This window comes from Chiloscyllium plagiosum, unplaced genomic scaffold (assembly GCF_037043375.1).
Source record: "Chiloscyllium plagiosum isolate Xiang-an unplaced genomic scaffold, Cpla_swu_hap1 HiC_scaffold_34, whole genome shotgun sequence".
Taxonomy (NCBI): Eukaryota; Metazoa; Chordata; class Chondrichthyes; order Orectolobiformes; family Hemiscylliidae; genus Chiloscyllium; species Chiloscyllium plagiosum.
The window spans coordinates 18353713-18381647 of NW_028270172.1; the positions used below are offsets into that span (position 1 = coordinate 18353713).

Below are 27935 nucleotides of genomic sequence, written 5' to 3' on the forward strand. Positions count from 1 at the left end.
GAATTATAACAAAGGAGTCACCAGTGTATCACTACCTCATGGAAATCTTTGATAATTTTACAGAAAATTGTGAGACAGATCAAAAATATCAATGCACATTTCTTATCCTGATCAAATTTCACGTTGGCCATCAACTTGTTTGCCCACACGGTAAACGCATTTTCCATCATCAACAAGTCCAGGCTTGAGACTGAAACCAGAAGCTTCTGATACTTTCAGTCCAACAAGTCCATACAAACCCTCCGAAGAATAACCCACCCAGACCCATTCCCCTACCCTATATTTACTTCTGACTATGGGCAATTTAGCATGGCCAATTCACCAAATCTGCACATCTTTGGATTGTGGGAGAAAACTGGAGCACCCAGAGGAAACCCACGCAGACACGGAGAGAATGTGCAAACTACACACAGGCAGTCACCCGAGACTGGAATTGAACCCGGGTCCCTGGTGCTGCGAGACAGCAGTGAGCCACTGTGCTGCCATCATTTTCTGCTCAATCATCCTGCAGAAGGGTTGTGTTGTTTAATCAGAAGCAAATGTAGGTCACCTAGGCTGGAGGTGGTGTGTGAGTCATAGTCGGTATGTGTTAGTTCATGCAGCAAAGTTTGGACCACCTGAAGTTTACTGAACATAGAATGTGGGAGACCAGGCAAGAGTAGTCAGGAGGGTACGTAACAATGGCATGGATGAGAGGTCTCAGCAGCAAGAACAGCAGAGACACGGGGCAGGGATGGGCAAAGTGGAAATACCAGCTTTACTTTCGGATATGCAAGAAAGCTCATCCTGGGGTCAAATATGGACCCAAGACTTCAACAGCATCAGACAGTCGCCTTAATAGGGATAAAGCTACAAAAGCAAAATACTGCAGGTGCTGGAAAAAACTCAGCAGATCTGGCAGCAGCTAAGGAGAGAAAAGCAGGGTTAATGTTTCGACTCCAGAATGACTCTTGTCAAAGCATTGAATTCCAAAGAGTCAAACTGCACTCGCAACGTTAACTGGTTCTCTCTATCCACAGCAGCTGCCAGACCGGCTGAGTTTCTTTAGCAATTTCTATTTCAGATTTCCAGCATCTGCACGATTTTGCTTTTGTAGCTTTAACCCTATTTCAGCCAGTGTCTAAGATAAAGGCAGAGCGGCTGAATTTCTCCAGCATTGGTGACATAATAGAGGTTTATAAAATTATGAGGGGCATGGATAGGATAAATAGAAAAAGTCTCTTCCCTGGGGTGGGAGTGTCCAGAACTAGAGGGCATAGGGTTTAGGGTGAGAGGGGAAAGATATAAAAGACATCTAAGGGGCAATTTTTTCACACAGAGGGTGGTGCGTGTATGGAATGAACTGTCAGAGAAAGTGGTGGAGGCTGGTACAATTGCAACATTTAAAAGGTATTTGGATGGGTATATGAATAGGAAGGGTTTGGAGGGATATGGGCCGGGTGCTGGCAGGTGGGACTAGATTGGGTTGGGATATCTAGTCGGCATGGACGGGTTGGACCGAAGGGTCTGTTTCCATGCTGTACATCTCTATGACTCTATGACTCTTTGAGTACAGTTGGTGATTGGAGAACAGAGATCGCAATGGGGAGTTTGAAGAATGTTTTTTTGCTGACCCAACGCTTAAACTGGTGGAGATTTCTGCTCAACTGGGACTGGATGTCAGTCTAACCTGTGGGTCTGGGGGAAATATCGAGCTGAAAAGTGGTTAATAATGTGTTTTTACAGCATGCTGCCCAGGGACATAGGGAAAGGGAAAACAATACAAACATTAAATCCCGCCAAACAGTGATCCCCTACATCTTAGAAAACGTGAGGGTGGCGTCTTCGAAATGGCATTTAGCCTTAATATTCCGCGCTGCAAGAATCCGGCGCTAAATTTTCAGGCAATCCCAGCAGGAGGGGGTGGGGAAGGTCCAAGGTGGGGAGTTTGAACTAGCCCTAGTCTCCCTCTGGGTTTATACAGGGCTGTTGTTAATTCTCAAACGTGCCCCTGTACAGTACATAAAGCAGTATAAGACTCTGGGAGGCCGCATTACTGTTGCTGGGGAGGGCTGGTTTAAGGTGTTCCTCCAGCCCCCAGTACCTGCTGAAACGTGAGCGGCCGGCACACAGCCTTCGCTTCCCCGGGGACGCAGACGATGAGCTGGGAGATGAAGCGCCGGTAGTGCCCGGTGTCGCTGGTTTCCATCAGAGCTGGCGGGGTCACTCCTGCCGCTGCGCTGATCCCCTCGATGAACTGCTGCAGGGAACGCACGGAGGGATAGACGGAGGCCAATAGGCCGAACAGCCTGCTCTCATTCATTGCTCGCTCTCTCTCTCTCAGCGACCCACACTCGCACTTCCCTCCTCTCTCTCTCTCTCTCCTTCCCTCCGCCCCGACCAACAGCATTCATTCCCCGCCCACCCTCTCACTGGACCCCATAGAAACACACAGCGCAGAGGAGAGACCCCTTTGGCCCATCCAATCCGTGCTGCCAATATAAAAAGACCTCAAGTCTGCACCAGTCCCACCTCCCAGCACACAGTCCCCTAGCCCTTAATGTTATGACGTTTCAAATGCTCGTCCAAAAGCCTGTGAGGTCATACTCTTCCACCACCCTCCCAGGTACTGCCTTCACATTTCTCACCACCCTCTGGGTGATTTGTCTCTCCCTCAAGTACCCTCCAAACCTCCTGCCTTCCCTTAAAAATGCACACTCCCTACCCCCATTACTGACCTTTTAACTGAAGGGAACAGCTGCTTTCTATTCACCCTGTCCTTGTCCCTCGTAACTTTATACACTTCTATCGTGTTCCCCCCCTTCACCTGTCCCCAACTTTCTCTGCTTCAAAGAGAACAGCCCATGCCAATCCAGCGTCTCTTCATAGCTAACGCACTCGATCCCAGGCAACATCCTTGTGAATCTCCTATGCATCCCCTCCAGTGCAAACACATCCTTTCTATAGTGTGCTGACACAGTACTCCAGCTATTGTCTAAATAAAATTCTGTACGGCTCCAACATAAGACTCTATACTCTTATTATCTATATCTCAACTGATACAGGGAAGTGTCCCATATCCCTTCTTAAGTATCCAATTAATATGTCCTAGGAGAAAGTGAGTTCTGCAGGTGCTGGAGACCAGAGTTGAAAAGTGTGGTGCTGGAAAAACACAGCAGGCCAGGCAGCATCCGAGCAGCAGGAGAATCGACATTTCGGGCATAATCCCTTCTTCAGGAATGAGGCTGGTGTGCCAAGTGGGCTGAGATAAAAGGTAGGGGGGAGGGGCACTGGGAATACGATAGGTGGAAGGAGGTGAGGGTGAGGGTGATAGGCCAGAGAGGGGGTGGGGGCGGAGAGGTCGGGAAGAAGATTGCAGGTCAAGAGGGTGGTGCTGAATCTGGGTGTTGGGACTGAGATAAGATGGGGGGGGGGCGAGGAAATGAGGAAGCTGGAGAAATCTACATTCATCCTGTGTGGTTGGAGGGTTCCTAGACGGAAGATGAGGTGCTCTTCCTCCAGGCGTCATGTGGCCAGGGTCTGGCGATGGAGGAGGCCAAGGACCTGCATGTCCTTGGCGGAGTGGGAGGGGGAGTTAAAGTGTTCAGCCACAGGGCAGTTGGGTTGGTTGGTGCGGGCGTCCAGAGATGTTCCCTGAAACGTTCCGCAAGTAGGCGGCCTGTCTCCCCAATGTAGAGGAGACCACATTGGGTGCAGTGGATACAGTAAATGATGTGTGTGGAGGTGCAGGTAAATTTGTGACGGATATGGAAGGATCCATTGGGGCCTTGGAGGGAGGTGAGGGGGGAGGTGTGGGCGCAAGTTTTGCACTTCTTGTGGTTGCAGGGGAAGGTGCCGGGAGTGGAGGTTGGGTTGGTGGGGGGTGTGGACCTAATGAGGGAGTCGCGGAGGGAGTGGTCTCTCTGGAACGCTGATAGGGGTGGGGAGGGAAATATATCCCTGGTGGTGGGGTCTGTTTGGAGGTAGCGGAAATGACGGAGGATGATACGATGTATCCGGAGGTTGGTGGGGTGGAAGGTGAGGACCAGTGGGGTTCTGTCCTGCTGGCGATTGGAGGGGCAGGGTTCAAGGGCGGAGGTGCGAGAAGTGGAGGAGATGCGGTGGAGAGCATCGTCCTGCCACCTTCAGGGACCTGTAGACAAACACCCTCAAGATCCTCTGAGCTTGCTCGTGTCTGGCCATTTTTGGAGTACTCCCTCATCTCTTTCTTTCTTCCAAAGTACATCACCTCACATATTAGGGTGAGATTCCATCTGCCACTGATGCCCCATCTGACCAGCCTGCCTATATCCTCCTGTAACCTTAGACCATCTTCTTCACTGTCAACAAACTGGACAATCTTTGTATCATTTATGGGCCAGGTGCTGGCAAGTGGGACTAGATTGGGTTGGGATATCTGGTCGTCATGGACGGGTTGGACCAAAGGGTCTGTTTCCATGCTGTACATCTCTATGACTATGACTCTCCTTTCCTCCCCACATTCTCACCCACAACCACAAATAATAAGGGACCTAGCACTGATCACTGTGGCATGCCACTGGACAGTCACCACCTCTACCACCCCTACCCTGTCTCCTGGCACTGGGCCACTTTTGGATCCAACTTGCCAAGTCACTCTGGATCTTAATCGTCCTCATACACTTATTTACCTTCCACGTCTCTGTACATTAGTGTAAGTAGTTAATAAATGTTCATCAGTTTGTGCTAGTGTCAACATCTCATCTGTCTAATGCTCTCAGAACCTGCTCATGATATTAACACACCTGAATTTCCCATTGGATTCATTAATGACTTCTCTATTGGGAGTTGGGGCTTATTTGTAGCACTCTTGATCTGTTCCAAAATTAGGTTATACTGCAGCCTCAGAGCATAAATAAATTCAAGGCTGCTGTGCCATCCAGAAGATTGTCTCTTCTGGATGAAAGGTTAAACTAAGGCCCACTTTGTCTGTTCTAGTGGAAGTAAATGATCCCTTGGCACGATTTTGAAGAAGACGCAAGGTGGTCTGGTGTCTCAGCCAAAATTTATCCTTCAATCAACATCGCAAAAACAGATGACCTGATCATTGCAGTTTCTGGGAGTGCAAATTGGCTGCTGCAGATCATATGTTGATGACTAAACTTCAGAAGTATGGAATTGGTTATAAAAGTGTTTTGAGATGCTCAAAGGCTGGGGGAAACACTCTGTAAAGGAAAGTATTTTTCTTTGCAAGTGAGGAAAGCTTTCTTGAATTCTCTTATGGATTTATTAGTAATATTTATGACCCTTACTTCTGTCTGCCTTCCAGATAGAAACAAATCTAAGTCTGCCCTATAATTTTAAATGCCTGTCTCTCCTCAGCCTTGTTTTCTGCACATGGGCAATATCCTCTAAATTCTAGTATCCTCTTTGTAAGTCATTTATGTGCCTCTCAGTAACTTCATGCTTTTTTTGTAGCACAATGACTACAACTGTTCATTATGCTCCAAGTGCAATCCAGATATGGCTCTGTACAAATTCCTTGCTTTTTCACTTCGTCCCTCTGGAAGTAAATTCTGGTGATTGATTACCATCCAGGAGTTATGGTAAGATTTAGTTGCAAATAGCCATGACATCAGATTCTGTGTGACCTGAGCCTTTAACTGTAACAATAAATTGCTTAGTGCCAATTCCTTTTAATGTTTCCAAACTTCTTATAGCATGCATTTCAAAATGGTAAACCCAACAGACAAAGATGTATCTGGTTCTGAAAGTTGATGTTTAAAATATTCCTCTCAAATGCGTATTCTATATGAGTGAAAAAAAGGATGCTGAAATATGTTGATCTAAATGTTTGTTCGTGAGATAGTCACAAAGGGCCTTCTTTCATTAACATATAATGTTATAGGCCTGCAAGGTTCTGTTCGTTTTGGAGTTAAAAAGTTTTTCAAAATCGCAGTGAGGGAAAGAAAATGGTGGATTTCACCTCATGATCAATATCGTCAAACGAAGAAGGGCAATTTTTTTGTGGGGGATGCAATAAAATTGAAGAGCTAGGAAAACCATTGAGATACATATGACATTGAAAGAAGAATACTTGCATGGAGCTTTTTATGGCTTCTGGAATGTCCCAAAGTGCTTTAAAGCCAATGAAACTTTCTGAAATGTAGCCATTGATCCTGTAGAAATCACAGCAGCCAATGTGCGTAAAGTATTTGGATGCGAGCATAAGAGGTACAGTTAGTAAGTTTGAAGATGACACCAAAATTGGAAGTGTAGTGGACAGTGAAGAGGGTTACCTCAGATTACAAGAGGATCTGGACCAGATGGGCCAACGGGCTGAGAAGTGGCAGATGGAGTTTAATTCAGATAAATGCAAAGTGCTGCATTTTGGAAAAGCAAATCTTAGCAGGATTTATATACACTTAATGATAAGGTCGTAGGGAGTGTTGCTGAACAAAGAGACCTTGGAGTGCAGGTTCATAGCTCCTTGAAAGTGGAGTCACAGGTAGATAGGATAGTGAAGAAGGCTTTTGTATGCTTTCCTTTATTGGTCAGAATATTGAGTACAGGAGTTGGGAGGTCATGTTGCGAATGTACAGGACATTGGTTAGGCCACTGTTGGAATATTGTGTGCACTTCTGGTCTCCTTCCTATCGGAAAGATGTTGTGAAACTTGAAAGGGTTCAGCAAAGAGTTACAAGGATGTTGCCAGGGTTGGAGGATTTGAGCTATAAGGAGAGGCTGAACAGGCTGGGGCTGTTTTCCCTGGAGCATCGGAGGCTGAGGGGTGACCTTATAGAGGTTTACAAAATTATGAGGGGCATGGATAGGATAAATAGGCAAAGTCTTTTCCCTGGAGTCGGGGAGTCCAGAACTAGAGGGCATAGGTTTAGGGTGAGAGGGGAAAGATATAAAAGATATCTAAGGGGCAACTTTTTCACGCATACATACGTACATGTATGGAATGAGCTGCCAGAAGAAGTGGTGGAGGCTGGTATAATTTAAGAGGCATTTGGATGGGTATATGAATAGGAAGGTTTTGGAGGGATATGGGCCGGGTGCTGGCAGATGGGACTAGATTGGGTTGGGATATCTGGACGGGTTGGACCGAAGGGTCTGTTTCCATGCTGTACATCTCTATGACCCTATGACTCTAATAAGGCATGTCATCAATTTGTATTGTACACAAGTTTAAAGATGGAAAGCCTTAATTTGTGTATATTTTGGGGGTATTTGTTTGGGGGATACATTGTACATTTAGACTCCAGTGAAACTAGCACTAGCAGCAAATAGAAACCAAGACTGGCTAAAAACATGACCTGAGCATAAAAATTTTAAATCCAGGATCTGAGTTAAGGTTAGGTTCTTGTACAGAAGCCACAAGCTGAGCTTCTATTGGTCAAGAATTACAAATATTGTTAATTGACCTGACACAGGTGCTCAATTGTGGATTGAATGTTGCAAAACACTCCCACAAGGGGTATAAAACTACACTTTCCATGTAAATAGCATTTTAAAAAAATGCCCTTGAGATGGGGACATTGCTGGCTGGGGCCAGTATTTATTGCCTATCCCTACTTGATAAAGTGGCGATGTGCTACTTTTTGAATTGCTGCAGTCCATCTTCTGTAGGAAGACCCACAATGTCAATGGGGAGTTCCAGGATATTGACCCACCAACTGTGAAAGCATGGCAATATATTTCAAAGACAGAATGGTGAGTGGCTGGAGCAGAACATGCAATTGATGGTGTTCCCATGGATCTGCTGCCCTTGTCTTTCTAGATGGAGGTGGTCTTGGGTTTGGAAAGTGCGATCTAAGGATCTATGTTTCTCGCTGTGGAAGTCAGGTTAGTAATAGTGCACCTGTGAGGAAATTAGTGCTTGTCAGGAATATTGCCAGTTAACAGGGAATTTCCAGACGCTTAGGTGTTGTGTGAAATCCAGATCAGTGTTAAAATCTAGCATTAGATCTAAAGCAGATTGCGAGAAAGAACCACTCAGCTAAAGCTGTGAAATTGGAGATGAGTCTTATAGCAGTAAAGGTAAATTAGTGTTTGTGTAAATCACAAGTTACCTTTAATTCAACCACTTATTAAGAAATATCACAATCAGGTACTGAAACAATGATTCAAGTTTTATTGCAACCAAAATGGACCCGTCAAGTTAGCAAGTTAAGCCTCACAACTCAACTTGACTAATATCCAATTAATGGTAGAATTTGGCTACATTTCCACCAACCGTGCCTGTCTCTGGAAATATCCAGGGTTCGATCCTTGTGCAGTGTTGTTCTTCAAAGTTCTGCTGAAGTTTCGTGGAGTTGAATTCTTACACAATTTCTCTCTTTCAAGTTTGTGGTGCAACGTTATTGACAATCCATAAGATACTTTCATCCTCATTATTGATTAAACTTCTGGTTCCTCAAGTCTGTAGCTTGCCTTCTTATCAGAAGCAGTTCCCCGTTCCTTGTTACATTCGGTGTTGGCTATCTGTCTGAAACAGATTTACCCCTTTGCTTTAGGGCATCCTTTCTGGCAGGCAAGTCTTAATTGCTCATTTGTCACGAGGCAACAGGTTACCAAGCAGTGTTACCTCCTCTCTCAATAACAGCTCTGTCTTATCTAAAAATAAAAGATTGATGAGGGGACACTTTGCTTGGGAGGTCTTGATGTCTAACCAAATTGACTGTGGGTCACAAGAGACCCAATCAGCTACATAGTCTAATAGAGAGCTCAACTGATACCTCCTAAAGTCTGGAAAATCCAGTCCTCCCCTTGCTTGTGGAAGCTGCAGCTTCTCTAATTTGATAAGGGGCCATCTATGATTCCAAATAAAGGAAACAAGCCAGCCGTGTAGTTTACATAACATCAGTCTCGGCAACATCAAAGGGACCATTCTCATAGGATATAAGAGTCGAGGCAGAATATTTATTTTAACTAACCAGGATATTTGGAGATCTCCCCAGCGTTGAAGGCCCTGCCTTATTTTCTCTAGTAGGTGTATAAAATTGGCTTTATACAGCTGACCAAATACTGGGGTGATAAAAATACCTAAGTATAGAAAACCCTCCAGTGACCACCAAAAGGGAAAACTAGATCCATCTGATAAATTGGATACACTGGAGAGACCACCCAATGGCATGGCCTCCGATTTCATAAAATTGATTTTGTAGCCTGAGAACATACTAAGTAGATTTATTACTTGAATTAAGTGGGGCACTGATATCAAAGGATTACTTAAGAACAGGAGGACATCATTTGCATAGAGAGTAATTTTATGTTTACCCGAACCAACCCTTGAAGCCACTATGTTAGAGTCGGTTCGTACAGCTTCCGCTAGTGGTTTGATTACTAGCGTGAATAATAACGGTGAGAGAGGACATCCCTGACGACAGTCCCTACCCACGCTGAAGCTATCTGAACCTAAACCATTGGTAATCATGGCTGCTTTGGGATCATTGTATAATATTGAGACCCATTTAGAAAATACCTCTCCAACACCAAACCTTTCCAGAATGTAAAAAAGATATGACCATTCAACCTGGTCAAATGTCCCCAGTATTCTTTCCTGTTGACAGACTTATATCATAGTTAAGACCCTTCTAATGTTGTTAGATGATCTATGGCCCTTGGTAAACTCTGTCTGGCCCCCTTTTATGATATATGGTAAGACCCTCTCCAATCTTAATGCTAATGTTTTAGAAAGGATATTGGTCTATTTGATGAGTAATCTTCTGGGACCTTTCCTTTTTAAAGAATGAGAAATATTTGCTTCTCTCAACGAAGGCGGGAGGCAGCCCTGACTATGTGAGTAATTATACATGTCTATAAGTGGACCAGCCAGTTCCCCTATGAATATTTATAAAATTCAACCTGGAATCCATCTGGTCCAGGTGCTTTGCCACTCTGAAGCTGGCTAATTACGTTGAGTACTTCCTGGGTTACCAGGGGAGCATTCAGGATCGACACCTGCTCGGAGGTTAAATCTGGAAAGGCCATGTTTTTAAAAGAAGGGCTCCATCTTCTTAGTTCTATCCTCTCAGTCCTGCGATTTATACAGTTCAAAATAGAACTTTCTAAAGGCTGTATGGATTCTTTTACGATCACAAGTCAGAGTACCACCACTTTCCCTAATGGACGTGATAGCCTGAGGAGCCTTCTTTTTTCCTCGCAAGATACGCTAGGTATCTGCCAGGCTTGTCGCTATATTCATATAGTCTTTGCTTTGCAAATAATATTTCCCTTTTTGCTGTTTGGATAAGTGCGGTATTCAAGGCTGTCCTAAGGGCTGTGATCCTTTGTAGCTTAGTAATACAGGGCCTATCAACATAGGCTGTCTCAGGTACCTTCAAGCGAGCCTCGAGTAGGCGCTGTTGTTCTCCCTTTCGTCTTTTCTGGGTCGCAGAATATGAGATGATCAACCTCGCGCAGACGCCTTAATGGTCTCCCACATAGTCGACAGGTTACTGGCCGTAACCTGAACTAATTTTCAGAAAGGTTTTGAATTCTTGAGAAAAATATTTTATAAATTTGCTATCCTTCATTAAAAAGGAATCCATACGCCAATGTCGGGGGCCTGTCCCATCGTCCCTAGTCTTAACTTCCATATTTACTGCGGCATGATCAAAGATTGCTATGTTACCTATTTTGCAGGACAATATGGAATTCAAAAGGGTAGAGGGAGCAAAAAACATATCAATTCTAGTATGACACTTGTGTGGGTTAGAGTAGAAAGTAAAGTCTCTGCCCTGGGGGTGAAGAAACCTCCACACAACTACTAGCCCGAGCTCCTTACTCAAATCTGCCAATTGTCTGGATGTAAGAGATATACCCATAGTACTTTTAGGTATCCTGTCTGTCTCAGAGTCCATAATACAATTAAAAACTCCTCCTATAATTGTACGGAGAGCCCCAAAAGCCATCAACTTGGAGAACACTTCTGTTACAAATTTGAAGGGGTGTACTGGGGTGGGGGCAACAAAGATTCAAAATCCCATACTCCTCTCCATTTGTTTGAGCTTTAATCAGTATATATCGTCCAGATTTATCTTTTATCTGACTTAAGATTTTAAAAGGAAGATTCTTATGAATGAGAATGACTACTCCCCTACTTTTTGAGCTAAAAGATGAGAAAAAGGCCTGGTCATATCCACGCTATTGTAATTTTAAGTGCTCTTTGTCAAGTAGATGTGTCTCCTGTAAAAGAGCTATATCAACCCTTTCTTTTTTAAGGTTTGATAGTATCTTCTTCCTTTTGATTGGTGAATTACTCCCCTTGACATTGCAGGTGCACCATCTAAGCGAATATCTAGCCATGATCGTCCAGGCAGGCCCGAGACACCCCAGGAGGAAGAACCCCATCCAAAACACCCTGAGTAAAGACGGTGGAAAATTCACAAAAGCAAAAATTCTTTAACACATTTATACCAATACAATTAAAAACTATTCCTAAGTTTTAAAAAAAACACATTTGAAAGGAGATTTTGCCCCTTACTCCCAAGGAGCATAACTACCTACCAATAACCCCACCATAACCTCTCCTAACTAGTGCCCCGCCCTTGACCCAGGCATTATAAAATGCAGTAGACAAATTCAAGTATTCTATAAAACCAAAGTTAAAAGTGAGTGACCCACCGCGCCCCACACCTACACCTAGGTGCGTTTAGCAAGCATAATACAAAGTATAAATATATAAAACTATAAACTTACAATCCTAGAATTATTAGAAAACTAAGTAAAATGACATAAGAGGAGAACCCTGCTCTTAAAAAAAGGTAAAATAAAACAAACCCCCCCTCCCCCACATAAATCAAATAAGCTGTACGGCCTGTAAAAAAAGAAATCACAGTGAATAACAAATAAGGCCCCTTCCCTGCACCCCTGGAGAAGGTAATGAACAAAAAAGGGATGGAGAAAGAAAGAAGGGGTAAGCTGGGGGGGAAACGGGAGCCCAAAGCAAAATCATTACCCATACGGTTTGAATCTTAGTCTATTTAAGAGAGTCCAAAATTTCTTTAGCCTTCTCCGGTGATCCAAAGTTGTATACGGATCCTTCGTGGCTGAAGCGCAGCATCGCTGGGTAACGCAAGGAATATTGGATATTTAGGTCTCTTAGGCACTTCTTCGCCTCATCGACTGCCCTCCTCTTGCGTACCACGGCTGGTGAAAAATCCTGGAATAACATGATCCTGGAACCCTTGCACATCATGGCCTGGGGATCCTTCCCCAGGACTCTGGAGGCTTCCAGGAGCATCTGCTTCTCTTTATAGCATTGGAGCGGGAACAGAACTGGGCGGGGGGGGGGGGCTGGTCTGGCCCGGACCTGCATATAACAACCTGGTGAGCCCACTCCACCCATACCTGGCCTGATCAGGACTCCAACTTTAATATTTGAGGGAGCCATTGCTCCAAAAAAAAACTACAAGCTGGCCTTTCTCTTCGCGTTCGGGAAGGCCCAGCAACCGAATATTTTTTCGACGACCCTGATTATCGAGGTCATCGATGTGCTCTTCCAAGGTCAGCAGCTTCCAAGATCGCAGCCTTTTGCTCTGCCCCTCCGACATGTTGGTCCTGGATTCTTTGATGAAGGCATCGATCCTCTCCTGCATCTTGTTGATCCCGGAGATTAGGCTTGCTTCTGCAGGTAAGTTCCCCGAGATTGCTGCGGACGTCTCCGCTGCTGCGGGAGGGGGTGGGGGAGGGGTCCCTGTCTGTTGCGAACTTCAGGAATTTTTTGCCCTTACTCATTTTAAGAACACCAAACTGTTCAAGTTTGATGCAAAATGACTTGGTATGTTGGGCAAAAGCTATTTTAAATGAATTAAAAGGTGTGGAGAAGGCGGGTGCCCCACTTTGCCAGAGTCTTAGGCAAAGCACTACAGACTCAGACTTGCTGGGTCGCCACCATCTAAGCCATTTAGCAGCAAACCCAAAGAGCACATTAAATTGGATAGGGCGCAGAAAAGATTTACAAGGACGTTGCCAGGACTGGAGGGCTTTTGTTATAAGGAGAGACTGGATAAATCGGGACATTTTTCTATTAGATTGTTGTAGGTTGAGGGGTGACCTTATAGAGGTTTATAAAATCATAACGGACATAGATAAGGTGCAGAACAAAAGGTCTTTTCCCTAGGATGGGGAACTTCAAAATTAGTGGGCATCTTTTTAGAGTGAGCAGAGAAAGATTTAAAAGGGACCTGAGAGGCAATTCTTTTTACAGAGGATGATTCATGTGTGAAATGAACTGCCAGAGAAAGTGGTAGATGCAGGTTCAGTTGCAATATTTAAAAGACGTTTGGACAGGTCCAATTGGTCACGATTTAGAGGGATATGGACCACACATGGGCAAATGGGACTAATTTAGTTTGGGAAATGTGGTTGGCACGGACAAGTTGGACTGATGGGTCTGTTTCTATGCTGTCTGACTCTATGACACTTTTAACACACAGCATAATGGAAATCTAAAAACTCTGTTTTACCCCTCCCAAAGAAAGGTCATGAGTACCAGATTGATTGGAATTGTTAAGACTGACACTAATGGATTCTTCAGGTAGGAGGATTGAGAGATCTGGAGAAAAGGCAGGGAAATGTAGTTGAGGTACAAATCTGCAATGACATAAACAAATGCCTTGAGCAGCTGAATAGATTACTGCTGTTCCTACATAAGCTGATACCTCCAGTATTTAACTCCAGTCATCAGGGCAGTTGGTAGAAACCAGAATGTTTAGATTTGAAAATCAAGGATGATACTGAAACATTCAAAATCATTAACTATATAAATGAGAAATATTACAGGAAGAGGAGAGAATAAATGCATCTCTAATGAAAGAAAAACATTCAGTTTAAATATCTACATATATGCCATCTACGTATTTTTAAATATACTTCCATAGAATATAAAGTCAGATTATATGCAGAATTTATTTTATCACACAGGTCTTTGAGTGCAATTTGTTTTTATCTTTGACAACTCCATATTGTTGGCAGTTTTTCATCCGATCAAGATACTCAACACATCAGGTTTGGACTGATTGATAAGACACACTGCATTCATTATTAACACCACATCCTGAATGCCCAGCTTTCTACGTAAATTATTGTGCACCCATACTGCCTGTCCTGTTTGAAGCCAATCTTTATTAAAAGAGTAACAGTTTAGCTGGTACGAGGATTACTCCATTTTAATTCTCCCAACTAGATCAGAAAAACACACAGCTATAAGCCAAACCCAATCAGCCAGGACAGTGAAGAGTCTGTATTTGTCACTCTAGTTGGTCAAGAGATGACTACAATTAATGCAATTTCATTAATTTAAGAGAAAACTTTTAGAGCCTATGTGCTGTTACTAAAGACAAGTTAAAACATACTTAGTACTATTCAGTACTTAAGCTTTGGGACTTACAAAAGATCAACTACTGCTGTAAAAATTTAAGGGAGTAGTACCAATATATTTGGAAAATGTTGCATCGACCACATGTTTACAAAAGTTGCAGAGAACACTTTGGATGAGTATTCTTAAAAAATAACTTTATAACCAAATCATTAAACAGAAAGGAATGCATATTTAATCAAAAGATCATTACAGCTGTTCTGTAAATCAATGCAGATTTTACCAATAGTCAGAAAAAAACTAGATAAAGCACTACGGAGTAAATTAGCCAGCAATGTCAATTATTGAATTAACAGAGCCTAGAACCTTTTTCAACTAAAACAGCCAGTGCTTACTTTCACTAGCCTGAAATGACCAATCCTTGGCCAAAATAAATCAGAAGTTCAAAACAGCCAAATAAAATATTGTTAAATATAAACAGAGAAGAGCATTTCATTTCTTTCCTTACCACATCCATTTTAATCCTGTTTGTCAAAAAATGATTTTTTTCTGAATTGAATCAAAATTATATTGCTGCAGTAAGGGAAGTGTTGTATTGGTTTGATTTTAATGTTTCAAGAATGCAGTTCAACAAATTCATGTTAATTATTGTCCCAATACCTCTTAAATATTGTACTGGAAAAATCTGTATTATACCCTACACAAACCAATCTTGTGGTCAGGTTTAATATCTGAACTGAAAGTAGAAAAGCAAATTCCATTCTGTGCTAATTTGGATTAGTTTCAAATTGTTTCAATCACTCATTTGGCCAAATCACAAACTTACAGACACAATGAATGGAATGCAGAATGGCAACTCCAGTAATAACCATAGTCACACAAAAACAATGACATCAAGTCACCATAAGTTAATCAGATTGTAAAGGTCATAATGTCTACTCAAAAAAACCCAAAAGTTAGCAAAGTTTTCATAGAATAAAAGCAAGCTAGGAAGGGTAGTGAAAGAGAATGTTTAAATACTTCGGTCCTTTAGTGAAGCTGTAAGTTGCCCTTGACCAACGTTATGTACCGTTCTGATCAGTTAACACCTCAAAGTTTTGGACCTATGAAACAAGTTATATTACAAATTTGAATTGGGCTGTCAAACAGCAATATCATAGTTTACAATCTCTATCTTCTTCATAAGATTAATACTGTTTAACTCCAATGAGTCATGACCTAGAATTATAAATCCAGAAAGGTTGGCACGGCTGGAAATGTATTCATACTGCAGTCACAAGCAGGAAAAGATAAACGAAGAAGTGGCTGCGCTGCAGGTAGCAGAGGTTTAAAAGATGCTGGCAGCTGGGTGCAGAGAAAGCCCAGTCTAAAATCACTCCTTATGCAGTTTCTTCACAGTATCCTTTTCATCATATGATTCACCAAATTCATTAATTCTGCTTTTATCCACTGGGTAAAGCCTGCAAATAAACATAACATTGAATTTCAGAATCAAGTTGGAGTGGGGGAGGGGTCAATTCATTTGACTATTGTTTTTAAGGACAGCAGTATATTTATGAAATAATATCCAAGTCAACTTTCTCCCTTGCCTAAACAATTTCAAAATGTCAGAAAATCTTTTTGTGCTCAGCACAGTGAATTGCAGGACAAAAGACTGAAACACTCTTCCAAGTTTTCTTTTCAGCATCTGTGTCACAAAATCATGTAACAGTCTGTCTGATTCTCCAATGAAATGCCTGTAAAGTGACACTTGCGTCTCTTAAATCAACTGCTGTTCTGATTCAAGGGACATAGCCAGCGTATTGCCAAAATATATTGTGCAGAAAAGCAATGCAGAAAGCTTCAATCCACTTCAGTGAAGAATTTTGCAAAACTTGTCAAGTAAATTGCTCAATTCAAATCAACAAATGAAAGCACTTTAATCATTCCCTTCTCTTTCTAAGGGAACTTCTGCTTGAAATGCAAAATGAAAAGATAGCTTATTTTCTAAAATAGAGTTTAAAAGTTTTATTTTTTCACATTTAGATGTATATTGGAAAGTCTTACCATCTCTGGTAGAGGTAAACAAGAAAAACTACATCATCTCTGAAGCAAGCTAGTCTGTGAGACGTTGGCATGGTGATGATGAAGGCAAAGACATCATCAATAAAGGTGTTGAATGCCTGCAATGGAGGTATGGTTGTGACAATACAAGATGAACATTATTACAAGTCAGATTGTGGAAAATATTTAACAATTCATATTAAGTTGCTCCGCTAACCTGAATAACAATGATCGAAAACAAGCCAATATTTTCCAATTGCTCATAATGAATTAATGCAGTTTTTTTTTAAAATTCATGGGATGAGGGTGACACTGGCTCGGCCAGCACTTATTGCCCATCTCTAACTGCTTTTAAAAATCACACAATGCAGGAGGCTATTTATCCCATTGTGCCTGTGCCACTTCTTTGGCAGAGATTTCCAAATGATCCCACACTCTTGCTCCAATTGTCTCCATTTGAAGAATTTTCCAATTTATTTTTCACTAATGAATCTGTTCCCATGAGTCTGGAAGTGCATTCCAAACCATGTAAACTCACTACATGAGCTTTCATTGCTATGCTCAAGAAAATAACTCGAGATAGATTTAAATCTAAATACAACCATTTAATACTTTATGTTGCTTATGAGAATATTTAACTAAAAGTACATGAATGTCACAACGTACATTTGTTTCTGTAAATCTATTGGAATCCAGCATGCATCTTTGCAAACAGTTTTTAAATGTCCAATATCTATTTTTAAATGGATAAAATCAACATCTGATCACATATGTTGGAGTCAATCTAAACCATCATATTAGAAAATGATAGGTTTTGGAACCCAAACCCAGGACCAACTTGGCTGAATTTTCGACAAGAAACACTGTCTGACTGCAATGGGTCACTGAAGAATACTCAGATACAAGAATGGCACCAGTAAAGGCCTGGGAAAAGGTTACCCGGCTGTCTTTTCAACCAAAGGTGCACAACTCCTCCTCTTCTTTAAAGTTACAATATTTAAAAAATAAAATCAGGCAAGTAAATATTGCAAAATCCTTGCAACTAAATTACATATGTTTGTTTTGAGGATGAACAAATTTCCAAAGTCTTCAAAACAAAACTTATGTCTGACAAAAAAATGCAAAATTCCCAAGTACAAAGCAACATGTCACACGGACACCACTGTAGGAACTGCATTGCCTGAATTATTTTGTACATGATGTGAATCAGTTTTGAACTGCCTAGAAAATAGCTTACTTTATACATAAAGGCCTTCCATGGTAAGTGTGCCACTGATTTCAACTGCAAGTAAACAGAAAGCAACAGTTAGCAGACATCTTCAGTATACCTTTTTGCAACAAGATAGTTCCATTTCTACAACAGATTATGATTATTAGCTCCCTGAAGGAGCAGTGATCAAATAGGCCATCTGTGGTAGGTTTTTAAAAAAAAAAGTGATATAGATAAGGAAGCTCCACTATTCCCATTGGAATGCTTGCTATTGAATATTCCTCACAGGAAGTTTAGTTGGGGGGGGGGGGGGGGGGGGCGGGAATGTGGTGGATGGAAGAGAATATAAAGATTAAACAGTAACCCATGTTTAAGTGTGGTTGTGTTTCTTTAAATTCACCTGTGGGACATGCATGGTGCTGGCTGGTCAGCATTTGTTGTCAGTACCTAGTTGCCCTTAAGGAAGAGATAGAGAGGTGTCCTGTTGAACTGCTGCAGTCCATATGCTGTACTTGACACTCGATGCCCTTGGGGAGGGAATTCCAGGATTTTAACCCAGTGACAGTGAAGGAACAGCAATATATTTCCAAGTCAGGATAGTGAGTGGCTTGGAGGGGAACTTGCAGGTGGTGAACGTCCCATTTATCTGTTGCCCTTGTCCTAGATAGATCATCAACTCAGCACTTTTGGCTGAAGATAGTGCAAATGCTTCAGCATTATCTGTTGGGCTCTTCCATCATTGAGGATGGGTACATTTGTGGAGCCTCCTCCAGTGAATTGTTTAATTATCCACCACCATTCACAAGTGGATGTGGCAGGATTGCACAGTTTAGTCTGATCTGCTGGTTGTTGGATACTTTGCTCCGTCTATCATTTGCTATTTATGTTGTTTGGCATGCAAGCAGTTCTGAGGAAGGGTCAATAGACCTGAAATGTAAACTCCAATTTCTCTCAACAAATGCTGCCAGACCTGCTGAGCTTTTCCAGTAATTTCTGTTTTTGTTTCTGACCTACAGCATCGCAATTCTTTCACTTTTTTTATGCAGGTAGTCCTGTTTGGTAGCTTCAGCAAGCTGACACCTCATTTTTAGGTCTGCTTGTGCCCTTCTGCACTCTCTATTAACTGGGATTGAACCCATGACCGACTGATAATGGTTGAACGGTGGGCCATGAGGTTGTAGATTGTTCTGGAGTACGACTGCTATTCATGGCCAACAGTGCCTCGTGGATGCCCAGTCTTGAGTTGCTAAACCTGTTCGAAGTCTGTCCCATTTAATGCAGTGATAGTGCCACATAACATGATGGAGGTTATTCTCAATGTGAAGGTGTGAGTTTGTCTGCAGGAGGACTAGGCAGTAGTCACTCTTACTGATACAGTCATGAACTTTAGTTGAGAACAAAACTGACCTCAGATGCCAGGAGAGCCCATGTTAATGTTCATTATTCAAAATTACATTGAACAATGGCTGCTTGACTGAGATATTAAGACTCAGTTTTTGCAAGACTATAAACAACTTCCTGATGAACTGGTGGATGTGGGTACAATTACAATGTTTAAAAGACATTTGGATAAGTACATGAATAGGAAAGGTTTGGAGAGATATGGGCCAGGAGCAGGCAGGGTGGGACTATTTTAGTTTGGGAACATTGTCAGCATGGACTGGTTCGATTTCAGGGTCTGTTTCCATTTTCTATGACGCTATAAGTAAAAATAACAATCAGGCATAATTCTGTGTGTAGGTACAGTACCCTAAATCTAACTCTTCAAAAAGTGGAATTGTCCAAAAACTGGACATGTTTTTCCTCTGGGAGCCACTCATATCGTACCCTGTCTGTTTACACAAGGTTTGTTTAAAAACTGCCCTTCTGCATTTAGTTATGAAGGTCATGACTGTCCTCAGTTTACTTTTGAAAAACAGGTCAGACTCCTTTCAAACAACTACAGGAGATCTCTTCAACATTAGCCAGACACTTAAGGAATCCATGCAGCACTTTATCATGACAATGTGGAAATTTTCTGAAGATGCTGCTACTTAAATCCATTTTGCATGGCCCAAGACCAGTGGTCATATTAACAGATTTAGAAACTTGTGCATCCTCCCTTTAGAGTCAAGCAACTACAATTTGTTGGATAATGAGTAAACCAAAGTCCAGGAAAGTCTAAAATCTAGCACAATCTCGGTCCCATGGGTGCTGGATTTGGGAAGGGGTATAGACAATTCATCTTGTGATGAAAATCCTCAATTATAAGTCGAGTTTCACTGAATGCATTGCTTAAGTACTACGTCAACATGCTTGTTACACTATGCAAATTTCTTCAGCACATATCAAAAGGTTAAACTCTAGATAGGATTAAAATGGCAAACATTGTGGAAATCTTGATATTTATTAAAACTTTCTTTAACTAAATGCTAAACTGCTTTATTGGACAACAATACTTACTGTGCACAGAAAGACTACCAATGCCAGTCATCACAATGACAGATGAATCTGTTCAATAACCAGCCCATATATTCATTTCAAATTAAACCACCTGCAGCTGAGGGAGTCAAGGTGGCATGCTGTCACAAAGCTGCAGTAAAAAAAAACTGACCCTCTCAGAACAGAAATGGAGCATTTCTATTTAATTCAGAAAAGCGCTGTTATTTCAATTTTTTTTTCACCCAAAACACTTACAATACCTATCAGATTAAGAAGCTTAAACACTGTCTTTAGATAGCTGCATTGGAATCATTCAGTGCCTCTTATCTAACAACTCTGCACACAACAATTATAACACAAAACTGTAAAACCTTACAAAATGTTTAGTACTTCCAGTTCTAACACAAAACTACTATTCTTATATTTAAAATGTCTTGAATTTTGAACCTTCAAACACACACAATATTTACAACTCTTACTGAGGGACTGATGGACAACTGTTAGTGTCCCTACAGCAAATTCAATATTATTGCACGTTTTTGAAGTTTTGACATAAAAAAAACTTTATTTTTATATCTTAAGTAAAAGTTAAAGTTTAACATAATTGTTTCCTCAACTCTCATTAGACTCATGTCCTGATTATTCTTACATGCGTGAACCTACTGCGAATCCAGGCACACTTTCTGATCATTGAGAAAGACAGTCCAACTCAATCAATTTCACAATGTTTTTTAGATTAGATTCTCTACAGTATGGAAACAGTCCCTTCAGCCCAAACAGTCCACACGGACCCTCCGAAGAGCAACCCACCCAGACCCATTTCCCTTTGACTAATGCACCTAACCCTATGGGCAATTTAGCATGGCCAATTCACCTGGCCTGCACATCTTTGGACTGTGGGAGGAAACCGGAGCATCCGGAGGAAACCCACACAGACATGGGGAGAACGTGCAAATTCCACACAGACAGTCACCTGAGGCTGGAATCAAACCTGGGACCCTGGTGCTGTGAGGCAGCAGTGCTAACCACTGAGCCACCATGCTGCCCCAACACAGAGTTTTTGCTCCAGTTCACTAGACTTATCTTAAGTAAGCACTTCTACCTACTCCTTAGCCTAGTACTACACAAGCTAAAAGCACAGAGCTAGAAATGTCTCATACCAATTACCAAAATTGTAGATTTAGCAATTGCGTGTTCAAAGAGACTTCAATCGATGCTCCAATTTTGGATGCTGGGTGCAGGTTCAAGATTCCTTGATCTGAGCTAAAGAAGTAGGAAGGGGTTATGAGGGTGTTTCTGCTGTGGCTGGAGGCCGTGAGATAAAGGAAGCACTTAAAGCCACTGTCTCACACTTATAGTGACTGGCTTTCCCGTTTATAAAGTTACAACACACATTCAAGACTGTCAAAAGAGACATACAGAATTTAATTCACAAACAAAATGGTGGGTTGTGAACAAAGACAAAGATTTAAATACTACAAAATACCAAGTGGATTGTTCCATTTTCAATAATAGTAGGTTGAATTCTCCTAAAATAACTACATGAGCAGGATAATCGATCTAATCACTAACCTTATAATTGACAAACAGTTGAGGCAGCATAAACAGGAATCCAAAAGCATAAACGCCTGCAATAACCACATAAACATTTTAATATCCATGTGAATAAAACAGAGCAAATATATACAAGTAACTGCATGTGCAAGGGACACTTACCATTAACTAAACTATTTATCAACCACGAGTACCAACTGAAAAGACATGAAATATTATAAATCCAATGCATTAGATAACCTTGCTTTGAAGATGAAAAATAAATTAAGTTTAACTGAAGAGCCATTGATAGTTACCTTTTGTACTTTATATTTAATAGTGAGTATACTGCTCCACCAAAACAAAGTGGATAAAGTATGTAGGACAAGAATTTCATTGCCTGAAAAAGAGAGAGAAAAATCCACAACCATCAGACATTCAGATAATTATATCTACCATAAATTATGCAAGTGAACACATATTTCGTAAAAACTGCATCAAACCTTTAAATATTTCACTTTTGTTTTTGCAGATTCAGTTAGTTGTTTTCCTTATACTAATCAAGGTAAGCTCATGTTGGCATAATTATGGAGATCCAAGTACAGACTGAGCAGTACAAGCTCAGTAGCCCATTTAAGTTTCAACTGTACATTTGGTTAATCATGTCAAACCCAAATAGAAAAGTCAGAAACCACCCAAATACCTGAGTATCATATTCCTCAGTCTTTTTTTCAGATTCATCAAAGGTTCCAAACTGCAACAGAGAATACCCAAAGTAATCTATTTCACTGTTCATTTAAATTCACATTTATTTCACAAAACATGTAAGCATACATGGTACATTTAGAGTTATCTTAGAGCAGTTAAGGTGGCGAGAGAGAACAACTGGCTACAACTTCCTGGAGCTTGGGAGGAGAAAGTAAGAAACTTGTTAGCCAACAGACCTTCCCCAAAACACCGCATGGAGAACTGCTGAGGAAAACACGAGCTTCAGCCAAATTCTTCATCGCAAATCATCCAATCTCTCTAGACCACCCCACCTTGCCCTAATTATGTTTCATTTAAGCTTCCAACTTATGTTAGGTGACATTGTAATTTATATATTTGTAAGCAGGATTCATCCTCTTGCGTCTTTTTTCAATTAAAAGAAATGCGGCTCTAATAGTTCTCCGATGCAGCCTCTATAGCAATGGTGCCGACCAGAGCCAACTTATCAACAAATCAATGACCATTTCTCATGCTGGGTAAAGGGTGGATCTCTTTGAAATTTGGTAATCTTGCATCTATTCTGATGAAAAACCTCAAAGACATGTCTCCTTTTCTCTGCAATACGCCAGTGGTTGCATGGTAAATAGTTCCCTCTCAAGTACTAACTCTTTTCTTTAGAAACTGTCATCATTCCTATGCTAAGTAAACCAACAGAGGACCACCATCCCACCTCAATTTACTGTTTCTTTTCAACATCCTTGTACAAGTGTTCGGCTGCCAAATCTGTGCTCTCCTTTCCTTCAACTTCCCAAATTGAAGCTTTTTCAGTCATGTTACCACACTTGGTGAGGGGCCAAAAATACTCTAACCAAAGTCGCAACTGTATTCTTCAGTGTGGCAATGTGTGCATTCAACCCTCCTCACTTATTTTTGATTTTTCAGATTCTTTGCCATAGGTGAACACACTGACCCTTCTCTCAATGTTTCTTCTTCAGTGCCCAGCTCAGTAAAACTTCCCTTTCTATGGTTCCACTCTTAGCTATACAATTATATTTGAACATCATCAGCAATAATGTCTCTTCTCATCACTGCGCTGTTACACTTCGACAGTATTAAGTTTCTGCCTTGCCACTTCCCACCTCTTCACAACATCTGCACAGTTAAGTCTCAGATGTCTACTAACATATACAATTCTGCACTTCTGCTGCCTGTCTGGTTGATTTCTTCTCTGAAATTGTTTTCAACGAGTCACAATTTCTTGCAGATATTTGGCTGTCAGTAATACAAGCTCTATTGGTGTAAAATCGAGTGTAGAGTTAAAATGTGTGGCGCTGGAAAAGCACAGCCGGTCAGGCAGCAGCCGAGGAGCAGGAGGGTCATCGTTTCGAGCATAAGCTCTTCATTAGGAATTACATCCCTGATGAAGAGATAATGCTTGAAACGTCGACTCTCCTGTCCTCGGATGCTGCTGACCGGCTGTGCTTTTCCAGCGCCACACTTTTTGACTCTGATCTCCAACATCTGCAGTCCTCATTTTCTCCTAAAATGTTGTGTAGGCAAGAAGCCAAGTGTCTTGCACGTGTTTCATCACAAAGACTACCTACTTCCACCTGTGTAATATTAACCTCCTACGTTCTCAAAAATCAAGACTTATTCCCTGACCAAAACTTCCAATTATCAAATGTGTTGAGGACCAGTCATGATATTACCATTCACAGTTTTTTTTTAATCCATTCACAGGATGAGGACTTCACCTGCTAAGCTCATATTTATTGCCCAGAGGGCACTTGAGTGTCAACCACATTGCCGTGGGTCTGCACAGACATACAGGCCAGACCAGATAAGGATGGCAATTTCCTTCCCTAAATGATAACTGTTTTTTCCAACAATCGACAATGGACTCGACGATTACTTTAGATTTTTATTGAATTCAAATTCCACCACCTGCCGTGGGATTCGAACCCAGGTTCCCAGGTATCTGGGTCTTTGGATTAACAGTCCAACGATAATACTGCTATGCTATTGCCTCCCCATAGTTCGAAAGTCTCTGTTCAGCCGATCAAAACCTTCCCTCAAAGCTCTTCACTGATTTAGGTCTGGCATTTTGTTCATTTATCCTTTTCTATGTCCCTTCATTGATGGTTATGTCTTAGCCACCTAGACCACACCTCTGGAATTACCTCCTGCTCAAACAGCTCTGCACATTTCCAATATTTTCTCTTGAGAGACTTCCCATAAAACGGTTCTTCTTAAAACAAGTCACTGTCACTCTAAGTAATATCATCTCTTTGATTTGGGTCACATCTTCATCTGACCATGTCTCTGTGAAGATCTATAGGACATATTTTCTTCAGTTTTTAAAGTTTGATAAATGAAAATCGTTAAGTTTATTTTTATAATGTGCCTCATCATCCTGAGATGTCTCAAAATGCTTTATAACCAATGAATACTTTATAAGTGTGATCACTGTTGAAATGGAAGGAAAGGAAATTCATCTCCCTGTTTCCTTAGAACAAAGCCCCACAAACAAACAAACAATATTTGTTATGCACGTATTATATTTGTTTTTGTGGACTTGAGTTTGAAAGAGCAAGGATACCTGGATAATTTAAAACAGGCAATGGAACTTTTCTAAAAAAACACTTCCTGAGAATCATATGGCTCCATGTAAATTGCTGGTCTTGGTTGCTTGAACTCACTCCAGGGAAAACAGTCGACTGTTTTTATGGCTGTACTGTTTAAACAGTGCTTTGCAGGCCTAGAGATTGTTTCGAGAAAGATTCCAAACGCAGCTCTTCTATTGCCAGGAAAAAAATGCAATGTGGAACCTGATGGTCCCCTTGAACAGCATCCGGAAAAAATTGTGATATGGTGTGTCCTAGTTATCCCAGATACTGCTGATGTCATTACTGCATACACCCATCCACATATGCCAGAACTCCAGACTATTTGGTCATTCCATATCTTATCTTTTTTGCCTTAAGTACAACTGGCCAAACATGTTTCTTCTCACTCCAGCCCCTCAAAATAGTGGATCGCCACAGAAAGAAAATCTATTTTAGTTTTCAATTACCTGGTGAGTGTTGCTTGGTATTTTGTTTTATTTAGTAGGGTGAATATTTATATTTTCATGTTACAAACTACGTGTGAGAATCAATTCTGCAATCTTGCGGATTTTTAAAAAAATAAATCAATAATTATGATTATTAAAAAACCCTGGTTCCTAAATCATTTTACCCTAAGTCTAATAGTCTGGGGATTGAAGGATGGGTCAGCAAGTTTGCAGACGACACAAAGGTTGGAGGTGTCGTTGACAGTATGGAGGGCTGTTGTAGGCTACAGCGGGACATTGACAGGATGCAGAGATGGACTGAGAGGTGGCAGATGGAGTTCAACCTGGATAAATGCGAGGTGATGCATTTTGGAAGATCGAATTTGAAAGCTGAGTACAGGATTAAGGATAGGATTCTTGGCAGTGTGGAGGAACATAGGGATCTTGGTGTGCAGGTACATAGATCCCTTAAAATGGCCACCCAAGTGGACAGGGTTGTTAAGAAAGCATATGGTGTTTTGGCTTTCATTAACAGGGGGATTGAGTTTAAGAGTCGTGAGATCTTGTTGCAGCTCTATAAAACTTTGGTTAGACCGCACTTGGAATACTGCGTCCAGTTCTGGTCGCCCTATTATAGGAAAAATGTGGATGCTTTGGAGAGGGTTCAGAGGAGGTTCACCAGGATGTGGCCTGGACTGGAGGGCTTATCTTATAAAGAGAGGTTGACTGAGCTCATACTTTTTTCATTGGAGAAAAGGAGAAGGAGAGGGGACCTAATTGAGGTATACAAGATAATGAGAGGCATAGATAGAGTCGATAGCCAGAGACTATTTCCCAGGGCAGAAATGACTAACATGAGGAGTCATAGTTTTAAGCTGGTTGGAGGAAAGTATAGAGGGGATGTCAGAGGTGGGTTCTTTACACAGAGAGTTGTGAGAGCATTGAATGCGTTGCCAGCAGCAGTTGTGGAAGCAAGGTCATTGGGGACATTTAAGAGACTACTGGACATGCATATGGTCACAGAAATTTGAGGGTGCATACATGAGGATCAGTGGTCAGCACAACATTGTGGGCTGAAGGGCCTGTTCTGTGCTGTACTGTTCTATGTTCTAATAAAGTATACTGTTGGCCATATCAGGAACAGAGTAAATAATGGCCTATTCATTTATGGGACTACAGAAATGCAGTATACTCCTCCCATCTTGGTCCTGACAGGTTGAGGATGATGGTTGAGGAATAAATTCTGGAATCAGTTATTGATAACTGACAGCACCGCACAGAATGAGAGTCTCTTAGCTTGGCTTAATTATTAATGCACACGATACAATGGAGATTGTCCTTGTGTTGGTGACAATTTATTTTTTTACTGGGCAGTGACCAATTCTATCATGAATATTTGTCCAGGTTGGTAAGAATGACAAAATTTTTACATTTACAGGTAGCTCTCCTACAACGTCACAGTTGTGTTCCTGCAAAACCTCACTTGATAGAAATAATGGGGCCTATGGGAAAAATGGGGTTGGGGCAGACCAGCAAAAAATATCACATTCGATCACTCAAAAATCATCCAAAAGTCTAACGCAAAGCATAGCACAGCCTAATGAAGGCTGAAATCATATTTATTATCAAAACAAAAGTAAATTTAACACAGTACATTTTTTTAAAAATGTAAGAAAGCTGTTCTCTGTACAGTATCTCTCTCACAAAGCTGCTCAGTCGGTAGCTGACATTGTGCACGTGCGAATGGCACGAAGACCAGTATTGACACTGCGCACGTGGGACAGCACAGACACGGCACACGTGCAGAAAGGCACAAAGACTGTGGCGTGAACGTCAGCGCACATGCAGAATGAAACTTGCGAAATGATCCCCGCTGGAACTTCGCTATTGCCAACAGAGGTAAGCATTCTCAAAACTCCTGTTCCCTAATTCTTCAATGACATCATAGCCAAACTGCGCTGCTGAAATTGCGTTATCCCAGTACTACCTATATTACCCAACTGCTGTGGGACAGTTGTCAGCTTGGAACTCCGGGATTATAACCCACTTCTATAACTACTAGGCTACCATGCATTAGTGGTCAAGATATTAGGCTAACATCTCTTAAAAATAAATAAATATCATATGGAATTTTAAAAAAAGAAAACATTCTGAATAACCTATATATGATCAATTCGGCTAATTCTTTGAATTCTTTGAAAGACTTAGCTGAGCTCACAACATTAAAAGTAGTTCATGCAAATACTTTAGGAAATAGAGCATTCAAAGTAATCTCCATTGCACATGTAAACAACTTTTTCATACTTCACCTGAAATACTGGTCTCAAGCCATACCACTTAACTGTCATCTTAAAGGCTTTCTTAACTTTCCAGACCTACAGCATAAAGGAACATAAAACTAAGTTACTCTTTGTGACATGAACATGAAAACAAAAATTGAAAACAAAGTCCAAGTTAAAAAGGAATGAAAATATTTTAAATGCTTTAACAGTTGGTCCAATTCCCAACAGTAAAAACAAATCTTGTATTTAATTTCAGATTGTTACTTTACCTCTATGACTGCACCAATGCCAGCTGGAATAAGGACTAATAAACTGGTCTGCTCATCCAAAAGGAAAAGAAATACAACAATAGTACTAAAACATCGCCACAGCACTGTAGGAAAGAACCAGAGGGAGAAA

The 27935-nt window shown here is 41.3% G+C and overlaps 2 protein-coding genes across 6 annotated transcripts in view; both read right to left on the minus strand.

Moving 5' to 3' along the window:
- The window catches only part of tert (telomerase reverse transcriptase), a 63158-nt gene extending 60844 nt beyond the window's left edge, over nt 1–2314 (minus strand). For all 4 annotated transcript variants that reach the window (XR_015752831.1, XR_015752830.1, XM_087978529.1 and 1 more), the window contains exon 1: nt 2084–2314. Coding sequence is in view for 2 of the 4 variants with exons in the window: in XM_087978529.1 (XP_087834655.1) it covers nt 2084–2302 (219 nt within the window). In the remaining 2 variants the exon portion in view is untranslated. The remainder of the gene's footprint in view (nt 1–2083) is intronic.
- Nucleotides 2315–14074: 11760 nt separating this feature from the next.
- The window catches only part of clptm1l (CLPTM1 like), a 29081-nt gene continuing 15220 nt past the window's right edge, over nt 14075–27935 (minus strand). For both annotated transcript variants that reach the window (XM_043719415.2, XM_043719414.2), the window contains exons 9-17: nt 27806–27909; nt 27564–27629; nt 22198–22248; nt 21812–21894; nt 21678–21712; nt 21534–21589; nt 17568–17612; nt 16334–16449; nt 14075–15747 (exon numbers count right to left, since the gene is read on the minus strand). In XM_043719415.2, coding sequence (XP_043575350.2) covers nt 15660–15747; nt 16334–16449; nt 17568–17612; nt 21534–21589; nt 21678–21712; nt 21812–21894; nt 22198–22248; nt 27564–27629; nt 27806–27909 — 644 coding nt within the window. In that variant the 3' untranslated portion in view covers nt 14075–15659. The remainder of the gene's footprint in view (nt 15748–16333; nt 16450–17567; nt 17613–21533; nt 21590–21677; nt 21713–21811; nt 21895–22197; nt 22249–27563; nt 27630–27805; nt 27910–27935) is intronic.